Source organism: Ochotona curzoniae, unplaced genomic scaffold (genome assembly GCF_017591425.1).
Source record: "Ochotona curzoniae isolate NIBS_2020 unplaced genomic scaffold, NIBS_Ocur_1.0 scaffold_3223, whole genome shotgun sequence".
Lineage (NCBI taxonomy): Eukaryota > Metazoa > Chordata > Mammalia > Lagomorpha > Ochotonidae > Ochotona > Ochotona curzoniae.
The window spans coordinates 7,467,351-7,480,771 of record NW_024467108.1 but is presented as its reverse complement, the minus strand read 5'-3'; the positions used below and the strand labels follow the sequence as shown (position 1 = coordinate 7,480,771).

The 13,421-nt window shown below is 41.4% G+C and overlaps 1 protein-coding gene across 3 annotated transcripts in view; it reads left to right on the top strand.

The window, feature by feature from the left end:
* The window catches only part of NARS2 (asparaginyl-tRNA synthetase 2, mitochondrial), a 132,873-nt gene extending 120,645 nt beyond the window's left edge, over positions 1-12,228 (top strand). For 2 of the 3 annotated variants that reach the window (XM_040963978.1, XM_040963977.1), the window contains 3 exons: positions 5,174-5,271; positions 7,112-7,138; positions 11,702-12,228. In XM_040963978.1, coding sequence (XP_040819912.1) covers positions 5,174-5,271; positions 7,112-7,138; positions 11,702-11,846 — 270 coding nt within the window. In that variant the 3' untranslated portion in view covers positions 11,847-12,228. The remainder of the gene's footprint in view (positions 1-5,173; positions 5,272-7,111; positions 7,139-11,701) is intronic. The other variant, XM_040963979.1, reaches the window with a different exon arrangement.
* Positions 12,229-13,421: the final 1,193 nt, after the last annotated feature.

Below are 13,421 nucleotides of genomic sequence, written 5' to 3'. Positions count from 1 at the left end.
TCCTGTAAACCACAGACCTACCGGTCCACAAAGGCAAATAAGTGACCACTAGCAAATCTTCTACCCATCAGTCTGTTTTTAACCTGGTGTACTCTTACTGCCTCCTAGTAATTTAGCAAACACCTAAAAATGGGAAGATTTTCAGACCACAAAGAACATAGGTGATGCATGTGTTCCTCTTCCATATATCACAGTGTTGGTACCAAGTGCAGATATGAAACTTGATTCAGATGTCTTTTTTTTACCTGAATATAATCGATTTTGATACATTTTTTATTGTCCTGATAAGAATCTTCCAGAGTATGATGGAGGAAAATAAGAGAAGTATTATTTTGGCTTTATTCATCACAAGGACTTTGGTTGGGAAAGTGGAAGTGAGAGAATCCAAGCAGATGAGGAAGAAGCAGTGTGGGGACGTTGTCTGTAGAGTTTGTGCTTCTCCCTAGGAATTATCCTTCTCTGTCCCCAGGGACATGAGCTTGATCATGTGACCTGCACTGACCACAGAATTGTGAAGCAGAGGAACATGCAAATCTTGCTTCTGGACCAGTGTTTTTAGTACATTCTGCCTTGGGCTTTTTGCCTTCTGCCACAGACCAGCCATAAAGATCTCAGAAATAAACTGCTCTGTCCTCTTCAGGCCAGATTGGTTATATAATATATGTCTTAAAAAAAAAGAACAATTCATTATTGCAATGCTTATGTCCCATTCCATTTCTCAGGGAATCTGTGGCAATGTTGCAGGGCCTAGACATTTTGGGTGGTTAGAACTATAGCAGTTCAACTGATACCTACTGAGCAGAGACCAGTTCCACTGCTAAATATTCCACAATGCATTGTCCAGCCCTCACACAGAAGTGTTTATCCAACAGTGTTGCTAATACTGACACTGACAACGCTGCTGTAAACCTCCCAAGTTGGTGGTAGCAGAGCATAAGCTAGCAGCAGATCCTGAATTACATAGAAACTGACACCTTGATTTTATGGTAGCCAATACAGAAATTGTTTGGCATAACCAATTAGGTATCTAGAAAGCAGATTTGGAAAACAAGAATTTTTTTTTAATTTGAAAGAGAAATAGATCTTGTGTCACATTTGCCCAGTGTGTAGGAGGCAGAGACCCAGTGGCCTGAGGCATCCTTGCTACCTCCCAGGCTCCGACTTGGCAGGATACTGAAGTCTGAAGCAGAATTGAGTATCAGCCCCACAGAGATTGATGTGGGATGTAGATGTTTTAACTCCTGGGCCAAATGCTCACATATCATCATCCTTTGATTACATTTTCCCACCAACATTCTGAACTGGGACCAATCAGTAAATGGCTGCCTTTGATTTGTTGTTTGAGTTGCAGAACAACTGGTTGTAGGATTGTATCATCTCATGGTTGACTAGTAGTATCTGATTGTAGGCTTCTTGTTTTCCCATAATGGCTGATCCTCCAGCATAGTTTTGAAACAATAGGCATTTAGCCTTGGCTCTTCAACTCTATATATATATATATCTTTGTACTCTTGTTGAATCATCCTAACATTGAAACTTTGCAAATGATTGATTTTTAGCTGTCCTTGCCCTTTGTTAAGGGCTATTCAGTGGCAAGCATTGTGGTATAGTGTTTGACATCCCTTTCATGTCCTAAAGAATATGGCTTCAGTGTTTGCACCTCTGTACCACTTGGGAAACCTGGAATAAGCTTCTGGCTTCAGCCTGGCTCAGCTCGTTTGGAGTGAATCAATTAATATCTCTCTTTCTGTCCCTTTCCCTGTGTAACTAATTCAAATAAAGAAATAAGTCTTTGAAAAATGTAATGAGAATCGGGTATTACCAATCTGATCTTTGTGGAGTATATCTTGACAGCAGTCTGAAATGAGACACACATTGTGGCTTAGCTGGTTAAGCTGCTGTTTGTCTTGCCGACACATTCCGTTTTGAAGTGCCTAAGTTTGAGTTTTGCCTCTACTACTTTTTTTATTGTTTTTCTGTTTTAATGCTACTTATTTTTCACTTGAAAGGTAGAGTTACAAAGGAAGTAGAAGAGAGTTCCTTGCTCCTGGTAAAGTACAGCAAAGTTTGAGAAAGGAGTGTATGTGACATACTTAATAATTGAAGTGAAATCTGTTTTTTGGGGTCCTTTCATTCTACCAGTTTTTGTAAGAAAGAAAACCATTTTGAAAATCTATAATCCCATCATAGTAAGAACACAGCATCACATTTTGTACAAATAGTCTTTTTTGTATGTATGACTAAAAACACATTTAATCTCCTGTTGATCAATTGAAGTTTTATTATAATTAATGCTATAATAAACATCCTGTGTATTAATCTCTTTTCCAGCACTAAACATTATTAGGACTAATTCCTAGAACTGTTTTGATGACTCTGAAAATATTGTAATTTTAAATGCTTCAGATATTGATTTATCTGTTCTATACAAGGTTTATGTTGTCTTTGTGAGGACTCCAAGTGGTGTCTTGTTTTAATTTATACTACTTTGATAAGTAATCAAAATGTATGTGTTCTTACAAAATACTATAAATTCATTACCAAGTTATTGTTTGCATTTTTTTCATTTCTGTATTTGATAAAGAAAAAAGGCAAGGGCAGACCAAGGGTCCGTCTGATTCATGACCCGATGCCTACAACGTGCAGAGCTGGGCTAGGCCAGGCCGAATCCAGCATCACATTACCTAACCCAGGCATACCACATGGGTGACAGGGACTCAAGCTCTCGCACTAGCACCTGCTACTTCCTAGGGTGAACATTAGCAGGAAGCTGGATTCCAAGGGAAGCTGGTGTTCTAATATGTAATACTGGTGTGTCTCACGCGGTATCTTAACAACAGCATCCAATACCTATTCCTCTGTCATGCTGTTTCGTTTTTTTTTTTTTAATTTTAAAAATTTTTTATTTTCATTACAAAGTCAGATATACAGAGAGGAAGATCTTCCGTCCAATGATTCACTCCCCAAGTGAGCACAATGGCCGATGCTATGCTGATCCGGAGCCAGGAGCCAGGAACTTCCTCCAGATCTCCCACATGGATGCAGGATCCTAAAGCTTTGGGCCGTCCTGGACTGCTTTCCCAGGTCACAAGCAGGGAGCTGGATGGGAAGTGGAGCTGCTGGGATTTGAACCAGCGACCATATGGGATCCTGGTGTGTTCAAGGCAAGGATTTTAGCCACTAGGTCACACTGCCAGGCCCTGCCATGCTGTGTCAAAGAAAACAACAAAGATACACATATACCTAAATGTTCAAAACAGGGAAAGCTTTTAAACTGATAATTTTTTTTTAAAGATTTATTTATTTGAAAGACAGTTATAGAAAGAGACAGCGATCTTCCATCTGTTGTTTCACTCCCCAAATGCCCCAATAGCCATAGCTGAACCAATCTGAAGCTAGCAGACACTCTCCCACATGGGTGCAGAGTCCCAAGGACTTAGTTCCTCCTCCAGTGCTTTCTCAGGCCATAAGCATGGAGCTGGATTGGAGGCAGAGCAGCTGGGACCATGAACTAGCACCCATATGGAATGCCTGCACTGCAGATGGTGGTTTTACACAATATGCAACAGTGTTGGCCCAAATTTGATATTTCTTAAAAAAAAAAAAAAGAAACTGCACTGTTGAAGCATTAAATATGTCAAATGTATTTGCTGCCATAATAAATCATTTTAGAAAATCAAATAGGGCAATTACAATGGTAAACTTTTTCTGTAATTTATATTTTTTATGTAATTAAACTTTAACTTTTATGTAATTTCTCTAGCATATTTCTTATAAGAAAAATTAACTACAAGGGAATTGGACAAATGTAGTTATTTCTGCACAGTGATAGAGAAGTTAAAACATTTTACAGGTTTAGCACTGTTTTTATAATTCCTTTTTCTTAAGATTAATTTTATTTTTATTTGAAAGATTTACAAAGAGAGAAGGAGAACCAGAGGAAAAGATCTTCCGTCTCATAGTTCATTCCCCAAGTGGCTCCTACGAACAAAGCTGAGCCAATCCAAAGCTAGGAGCCAGAAGCTTCTTCCTGGTCTCCCCTGCAGGTATAGCGTCCCAAGATTTGCAAGGCTTTGTGTTTTTCTCTACTGTTTTTCCAGGCCACAAGCAGGGAGCTTGATGGCAAGTGGAGCAGCCGGGACATGAACCAGTGCCCGTATGGGAACCCAGTGAATATAATACAAGGATTTGGCCACTAGGCTATTGCACCAGTATGAATTTTATAATTCTTTAAAGTATTTATTTATTCATTTGAAAGAAAGAGATAGAGGAAGAGAGAGATCTTCCATTCCTTGGTTCACTCACCAAGTGGTCACAATGGCCAAGTCTGAGTCAGACTCAAGCCAGGAGCCAGGATCTTCATCCAGATCTACCACTGGATTAGCAGAGACCCAGGAACTGGGGCATCTTCCACTGCTTTCCCAGGCTTTCAGGGAGCTGTATCAGAAGTGAAGTAGTTGGGATGCAGCCATGGTGTTCTTATGGGATGTTGGTGTCACAGACAGCAGCCGTACCTGCTAAGCCATAACACTGGTCTCTGTTTATATAATTTTAATAATTAGCTACACCACTTTTGGCAAAACACATTTTTGTTAGGTATGCAAGCAGTGCAAGAGTGGAGTGAAGCTGTCCACCTGTGAATAAGGTAGCATAATTTTAAGAATATAAAATATTTGACATTCAAACAGGGAATATAGGCAGATAAAAGAAGTGGGAGAAGTGAAATCTTTTTTTTTTATAAAGATTTATTTATTATTTTTTATTGGAAAGGCGGATATACAGAGAGGAGAGACAGAGAGGAAGATCTTCCGTCCGATGATTCACTCCCCAAGTGAGCACAACGGCCGATCCTATGCCGATCCGAAGCCAGGAGCCTCCTCCGGGTCCCCAACGTGGGTGCAGGGTCCCAAAGCTTTGGGCCATCCTCGACTGCTTTCCCAGGCCACAAGCGGGGAGCTGGAAGGGAAGCAGGGCTGCCGGGATTAGAACCGGCGCCCATATGGGATCCTGGGCGTGCAAGGCGAGGACCTGAACCACTTGCGCCACCGCACCAAGCCCAGAAGTGAAATCTTGATTAAACAATACGTTATAGCAGTGTTTTTTAAAAATTCCTCTTTGAAGCTGACTGTTGTGGAACCACCTGGTTGTAATTTTTTTTTTTTTTTTTACTTAGGTTGCAGCAGTTGATCTTCTAGTTCCTGGAGTTGGGGAACTCTTTGGAGGAAGCCTCAGAGAAGAACGGTACCATTTCTTAGAGCAGCAGCTGGCCAGGTATTGATGAAACTTGGAGCAGGCTGTAGACAGCAAGGGTCAAGCTCTGAAAGGCGGTGCTGGCAGAGTACCAGGGAAGCAGCACCTGGGCCTGTCTAGCAGATACAGCTCTCACAGGCCATGTGACCTTGAACAGGTTGCTACTCACCCTCAGCTTCCTTTCTTGTGTCTGGAGCTGAGAGAAGAAACCCGGCCTCAAGGATGTTTGCCCACTACTTATACACACCTTTCCCTAAGGAAAGGAGCTTTTTAAAAAGGGTAATGATAAAAAGAAAAGGGAGATTCCCCCTTAAAGATTGTGCACGTTGTAGTTGTGCTCTTTTTTAATCACTCTCAGTTGCATAATCTGTGAGGATGTGAAGACAGACTGAACCAGGGAAAGAATAAAGGTGGAAAAAGTGAACTGCTGCCAAGCCAGCTTCTAGAATAAGCAGATTTCCCTTCCTCCTTGGGTTCCCTAATGTGTCAGAGTCTTGCTTTAGTTGTTTAAATAACCGTAGGTTGCTGTTTGATAGCTGAGAAGTGAATCCTTAAACACATTGAAAATGTTTTGGAGATGGAGAGTAGGGAATCCATTTTCTAATTGAACTACCACTCCTGCATATGTGTAATCTGCCAGCAAACTACTGTGACCTCCTAAACTAGCCAAGGTTATTAGCCTCTACCTTCATGATTCCCACTTTCACCATGCCACACTTTTAAAAAGAGAAAGAAACTCCTATATCTGTACGCATAATCTTTCTCTCCAGATACTGTTGGGGTTCGTCACATCCTGGAGAAACCATCATTGTTGAAAATATTCAGTTAAACATGTAAGGCTTCCTTTCCTAGTTGAGAAGTACAGAAAAAGTTGGTGCTTTTCCAGGATGCCAGCCTATAAATCTCCTGGGAAACTTAGCTTTGTAATCCCCATCATGTGAAGGGCTCTGCAAGGCTGGAAAGAAGAAAGGGGGTAGTAGGTTCTGGGAAGCCTCTTTTCTATCAGACTGCTGTCTCCTCATAGCTGCTCTAGTATTCGAAAGCCCTGGGAACATTGTGTAATTGAAGTGAAGGTCAGACTCTGCATGGAAAGAATCAGGAATCCCTGAGGTTTTTTTTAAAGCACAATAAAAATCACACATGGCAAAGAAGCTCATCTGTTGAAAGATTAATAGGTCTGTTTTCTTTGTTCGCTTCCTTCCTTCAGGAGACCTCCCGGCTAACAAATGTTTACCTAGTATCCGATAATGTCCAAATTTATCTTTCCTAATGAAGTAGATGTGTTTCCTTGTCTCTGGGGTCTGTCTGTGGCCTGTGTACTCATTACCTATGTTTTTGGCTTTTTTTTGTCATCCTCAGCACTGCAAATACAATGTAATCCCAATCACATTTTTAAAGAGCTAAGATTAATTTTAATGAGAGCTTGGACGTGAAACCCTTGTTAACATTTCTCAAACAAGAACCAGTTTGCAGCAAGATTATAAGGGCAACCTCAGAAACTTATTACCGGTTCAGTGTTGTAAAATGACACCTGTGTCTGTGTCCCTTGGGTGTGTGTGCACCTCTTCCCCGCATGCTAGTAATCATGGTCCCAGTGTCTCCCCACAGTGAGCCCAGCTCAGGGACCCTTCCTTTGGGCTCATGATCCATATCGGTCAATTGGCAATACCTTGGACTGTTAGGTAGCTGTGAAATTTCAGCACCTCAACTGTATTACATTTGATTTGAGACTGTAAAACATATTGTGCATTTCTCCATGAAGAGGGTCTTGTTACCAACAGTCCAGAATAAATGTTTGGTGCTTAACATGTATTTACCGAATTGCCCTTCCCTGAAAGACCTTTTGTTTTTCCTTTTACAGATCAGGACTCACGGAAGCATACCAGTGGTAAGGACATGGCCCTTAGTGATTCTTACTCTGGCTGCTGATCCATGTTTGTGGAAGCCCCTGTGTTAAGGATGGTGAATGTGGCTCAGGATGCTTTCTCCCTCCGTGTTGTGGAGAACCAGTGATACTAATCATTACCATTCACATACTGTTGTTGTCACATAACTGTCAGACTGTTTTTATATGTTTAGATGGTGTTACCGCAACACCCTGTGAGTTAGGTGCTGTAATTCTTTGGATTGCTACTCTAAGCCTGGGGCCGGGAGATATTGCTGGCTTTTAACCAGAGTCACACCGTGAAAACGCTGGAGCTGGGCTGACTCACAGACCTTTTCTGTGAAGCATTGTTCTTCACTTTTCTCTTGTGTGAAATCAGGACCTGGAATGAAGGTTTCCACAAAGTGAGAAATCTGAAATGGTTCAGGAAGACAACCTGTCTGTGCTCTTGCGTTCACCTCCCCAAAGTTAGTCTGGTTCTCATTCTACAGGCCTTTCTTCAAGTGCCTTCAGTATATGCAAGGGATTTGTTGAAATTCCTATAGCAGCCCAGCTTCACAACCTTGGTGTAGTAATGTCAACAGTGTTATTAATCCTTTGACATCCGCAGGAGGAAAGGACAGTTGCTTTCAGAGATGCAAAAAGCTAACATTGGGTCAGTGACAGCGGTTGAATGCCTCCTGTGTGCCTATAGAGGCCTGAGACATACTTAATCTGAACAGTGATAATATCTACTTCATGGTGTATTACGAAGATGAAATGGAACAAGTATAGGCTAGGTGTCTCCATACTAAGTTCTGTTCTCTACCCCCTTTTTCCTTTGTAACAAGCCCTGCTGTTGGATAATTAGTCTGACCAAGCAAGGTGTTTTGTTTTGTTTTGTTTTGTTTGCTTGCTTTTTGTTCTTTGTTTTTTTTTTTTTTTGAGTTGCAGGGTTTTTTTTTTAAGATTTATTTGTTTATTTGGAAAGTCAGATTTACAGAGAGGAGGAGAGACAAAAATATCTTCTGTCAGATGGTTTACTCCCAAGTGACCGCCATAGCAGGAGCTGAGCCAATCCAAAGCCAGGAGCCAGGAGCCAAGAACCTCTTCTGGGCCTCCTGCATGAATGCAAGGTCCCAAGGCATTGGGACATCCTCTTCTGCCTTCCCAGGCCACAGACAGGAAGATGGATGGGACGTGGAATAGCCTGGACAAAAACTGGTGTGCATATGGGATCCCAGCAAATGCAAGGCAAGAAATAGGCCACTAGGCTATCACACTGGGCCTCAACATTTTGGTTTTTTATTAATAGTGTTAACACTATACTTCTCCCAACTAAAGGTTTTTGTGCTAAGATGACCATATATAAAATACTTACTATTTGATTTTTTTTCTTCCCTTTGTGGTAATCATAGTGTGAGTGTATTTTTTTAAGTTGTAGAAAAGGGGTCTGGCATGGTAGCCTAGTGGCTAAAGTCCTCACCTTGCAAGCACAGGGATTCCTTATGGATGCTGCTTCATGTCCTGGCGGCCCCACTTCCCATCCAGCTCCCTGCTTGTGGCCTGGGAAAGCAGCCGAAGAAGGCCCAGAGCCTTGGGACCCACATTGGAGGCCCAGAAGAAGCTCCTGGCTCCTGGCTCTTGGCTTTGCATCAGTTCAACTCCGGCCATTGTGCATACTTGGGGAGCGGATGGAAGATCTTTCTCTCTCCTGTCTAAACTCTGCCTTTCCAATAAAAATAAGTAAACCTTTTTTAAAAAAAAAGATTTATTTATTTATTACAAAGTCAGATATACAGAGAGGAGGAGAGACAGAGAGGAAAATCTTCCGTCCGATGATTCACTCCCCAAGTGAGCGCAACGGTTGATGCTATGCTGATCCGAAGCCAGGATCCAGGAACTTCTTCCAGGTCTCCCACATGGGTGCAGGGTCCCAAAGCTTTGGGCCGTCCTTGACTGCTTTCCCAGGCCACAAGCAGGGAGCTGGATGGGAAGTGGAGCTGCCGGGATTAGAACCGGCACCCATACGGGATCCCGGGGCGTTCAAGTCAAGGACTTTAGCCACTAGGCCACACCGCCGGGTCCAAAATAAATAAAATATTTTTAAAAAGTTGTTAAGGTAAATGTTTCAGTGGAAGAATTTTTTTTTCATCTCTGCAAAGTTTCTTAATAATACTCTCATTTTCCATGAACTTTTGAAGGACCTCAGAAGTGTTCACATCTCTGGTCTCTGCTACTGTTCTGCCCAGCTGTGAGTTGCCACCCAGGTGTCCCCCTGAATTTACTCACTTCCTTTTTCAAAATGCCATATGCAAATTTCATCTGTAACTCGTTCCATGAATTTTGTGGTATCTCCTCTATAATAATTGCTGAACAGTTAGTTTAGCTAGCAAACATCTCAGTCACTCGGAAGTGTGATTCCTTGCAATTCTCATGGCTGTGAGGTTTGATACTGCCTCCCCCATCACAGTGACCTCTCAGCGACTAAGTCTTTTGTTTTAGACACTTGGCTACTAGAGCATCTAAAACAGTAATACATTCATCCATTATTAGTAGAAGCTCACCGTCTTTATGCTTGGGGACTCAAATCACTACTAGCTATGGTGTTTAAGCTTAGTTGTGGAACTTAATCTATACTCCTGTAATTCAAGAATTTCTGCACCAAATGACGTAATGAAAATATTTATGGAGTCTTCCTTTTCTTTTTCTCTACCTGAAATAATTTCACCGCGTGCTAACATGTTGGCATCTGGGCTTTAGTCATCACGGTGCCTTTCTGCAGTGCTGTGGTCTGAAGTGGGACTGGCATGCTGCAAAGGCTGTCTGGATGGGCACATTCACAAGGGGAGCAGAGACTTGGAAATTTCTCTGCATTAACACTAAGGATGTTTTTTCATGCCTTCCAAGTGATAGATCTTTATATAGTAAATACCTGCTTTAGAACATTCTCTGGAGGAAAATGTTGAATTGGTCAGAGTTTCTGTTCCTGACAGAGCTTACAGTTCAAGCAAGGAAATACATTTTTGTTTTTAAATACGTATTTATTGGGGACTGACATGTGGCTCACATGCTAATCCTCTGCCTACAAGTGCCAGCGTCTCATTTGAGCAGTGGTTCATGTTCCTCCTGCCCCATTTCTGATCCATTTCTGATCTTTTGGCCTAGGAAAGCAGTGGAGGGTAGCCCAAAGCCTTGGAACCCTGTTCCCACGAGGGAGCTCCTGGCTGCTAGCTTCAGATCAACTCAGCTCTGACTGTTTGGGCTATTTAGAGAGTGAACCAGCAAATGGAAGGATATATTTTTTTATTTTTTTTTCCTTTTAAAAATTTTTTGTTTTGTATTTTTATTTATTTATTTTTATTGGAAAGTTAATTTACAGAGAGGAGGAAAGACAGAAAGATCCTTCATCAGCTGGTTCACTCCCCAAATGGCCACTATAGCCAGAGCTGAGTTGAGCAGGAACCAGGAGCTTCTTCCAGGTCTCCCACATGAGTGCAGGGTCCCAAGGCTTTTAGCCATCTTTAACTGCTTTCTCAGACCACGAGCAGGGAGCTGGATGGGAAGTAGAGCAGCTAGGGTACGAGCCAGCATCCATATGGGATCCTGGCGCATGCAAGGTGAGGACTTAAGCCACTATGGTATCATACCTGGCCCCAGATGGAAGATGTTTTTTAAAAAAGAAAAAATATTTCTTTATTTGAAAGAGTTACAGAGAGGGAGAGAAAGGTAGAAAGTGAGAGATTTTCTGTCTGCTGGTTTACTCAAATGGCCCCAAGGCCAGGCCTGGGCTATGATGAAGCTAGGAACCAGGAGCTTTGTCAGTTCAGTGAGTAGCAAGGGCCCGATCACTTGGGCTATCTGTGGCTGCTTTCTCTAGGCAATCAGGAGGAAGCTGGATCAGAAGTGGAGCAGATTGGACACAAATCGGCAACCACATGGGATGACAGCTTAGCAGTGGTAGCTGTACTTGCCCCAAATATATCTGTTTATAATGTATCATGCAAACTCTTTACTGTGCTCTATATTGACCTATAAGATATTGACAAGGAAAAAGAAAGGAATATCATCATTAGTGTAAGAAAAATAATGTATTCTATTTTTAAGTCTATTTTATTTATTTCAAACGCAGAGTTGCAGTAGGAGGAAATCTTCCATCCACTAGTTCACTGCCGAAATGGCCAGGCCTTGAACCAGTGCTCAAAAGGGATGCAGGTGTTACAAGTGCCTACTTACCTACCTGGCTGTGCCCTAGTGCAGGCCTCATAAGTGTATTTTCAAGAAAACAAATCAAGCTGTTAGAAAATCTTCATGTAACCCACATGAGGCATGTGTTCTATGTGGAAATAACTTCAAAACAAAAAGATCCAGTGACCAAAACCTACAACTGCCTGACAAGATCTGCTGTTTGAGTAACACTGGCTAGATAGATCACTTTAACTTTTGTTTCAGTCATTTGTGGAGGGAACATGCTGGTGTGCCACAATGACCTGAATAGTAACAGATGATTGCAAAATGCTTGTGAAACATCAGATTCTCATGAGCGCATCTGATTCACAGGTGTTCATTTCTGCTTTTCAAAACCAGGTATCTGGACCTGCGTCGATTTGGATCTGTGCCACATGGAGGTTTTGGGATGGGATTTGAACGCTACCTGCAGTGCATCTTGGGAGTTGACAATATCAAAGACGTTATCCCCTTTCCACGGTTTACTCATTCATGCCTTCTGTAGCTTGAAGACGAGTTAAGGAAAAGCAGCCCATGGCCAAGGCACTGCTCACAAATACAAGGGAATCTGTGTGGTCTGGGTTTTTGAGATGTAGATTTCAGCATATTGTTGTGCTGTAACAGAGAACATGAAAAACAGAAGTAATCGTGGTTTTCTTAGAAAGTCAAGCACATTTCATGAAAAGATAAACTCCCTGAAGAAGAGATATTTCTGGCAGGTGTGGTCTAATATGTTAACCTGCATCTCGAGTAAGTTAAGAAACTGAACCAGATGTCTCAAAGATTCTTTCCAACTCTAAGAATGACAGTCTGTTTTACTTTGTCTTTAATCATTAGATCACTTGCCTTTGTAACTTTAGAAAAACAACTAGTAAATAAAACTAAATGTATTTTTTTCTCCCTTGCTGTTTTAATCTGTAGTAAATGCACATCTTATTCTTAGTGTTCTGTGAAACATTGCAAAAGAAAACCTTCTTTAGATGTTTTAACTTAAATGATTTACTCTTCCAAATTGAAATCTTTCATTATACTAGATGAAAAAAGTCGTGTTTAAAAACTGTTTGCTACTAATTACAAAAGCTAATGAGACACTGCATTAATTTGAACTATTTAATGTTTTGCTGTAATAATGTTTAGAATTTTAATAATTATTAAAAGATTTTTTAAAATTTGAGAGACAGATGAATAGATGTCACACGAACTAGCTTACTTCCCCATGCCCACAATAGCTAGGGCGTAACCAGGCCAAAGCCAGAAGCCGGGAACTGCATTTGGATCTCTCATTCCAGCTACTTGAGCCGTCACTTGCTGTCACTTGGGGTACATGTTGTCAGAGCAGAACGGGACTGTAACCCAGGCCTTCTGATGTGGAATGTGAGTATACCAAGTGGGTGCTTCAACTTCTGTGCCAGCCACTCATCCCTGCAAGATGGGTTTTTTAATTGACACAGTACAATGGCTTTATTTCAAAATTAAATTTGATCCTCTCCCAAACTTGGAAGAAGGATTTTCAAAGGTAGATGAGGATGGAAATACTGCCATATCTGTGGGTTATAGTCAAAAAATGGCATGGTCTCTTAGGGTGAGAAGAGCACTGATTTGAGAGTTTGACACCTGACAGTTGGTACTACCTGGAATAAACTTCCAAAAAATGCTAGATTTTTAGTGAGTTATATATTCAAATGTGTGGACCTACATCAAAACACATATTCAATAGAATCCAGATGCATCAAAAATTGTAAATGGGCATGCATACTCAAATAATCAGTTTTCAGAGTCTCATTAGATGAGTCTCTTGGCTTTTTTCCTAGTAAGTTTGTTCTTATACTTTATTTTCACCTAATTTAAAATCAGACATCTGCAAAGAAATGAACTTGAGAAGCTTAGAGTTGGAAGACAACTGAGAGGTTGTCAAGATGACCTTCTGCCTGATACGTAGAGATCCCATATGCCTGGGTCCTTGGTTCCCCAGCCCCTAATTGGCAAAAAGCTCATTAAGCTTCCAAGTTGCTCAGTCTCTTTCTGAATCTTCCTAATTGGGAGCTTTTGGCTAAGCTAAAATCTACTGCCCTGGAACTTT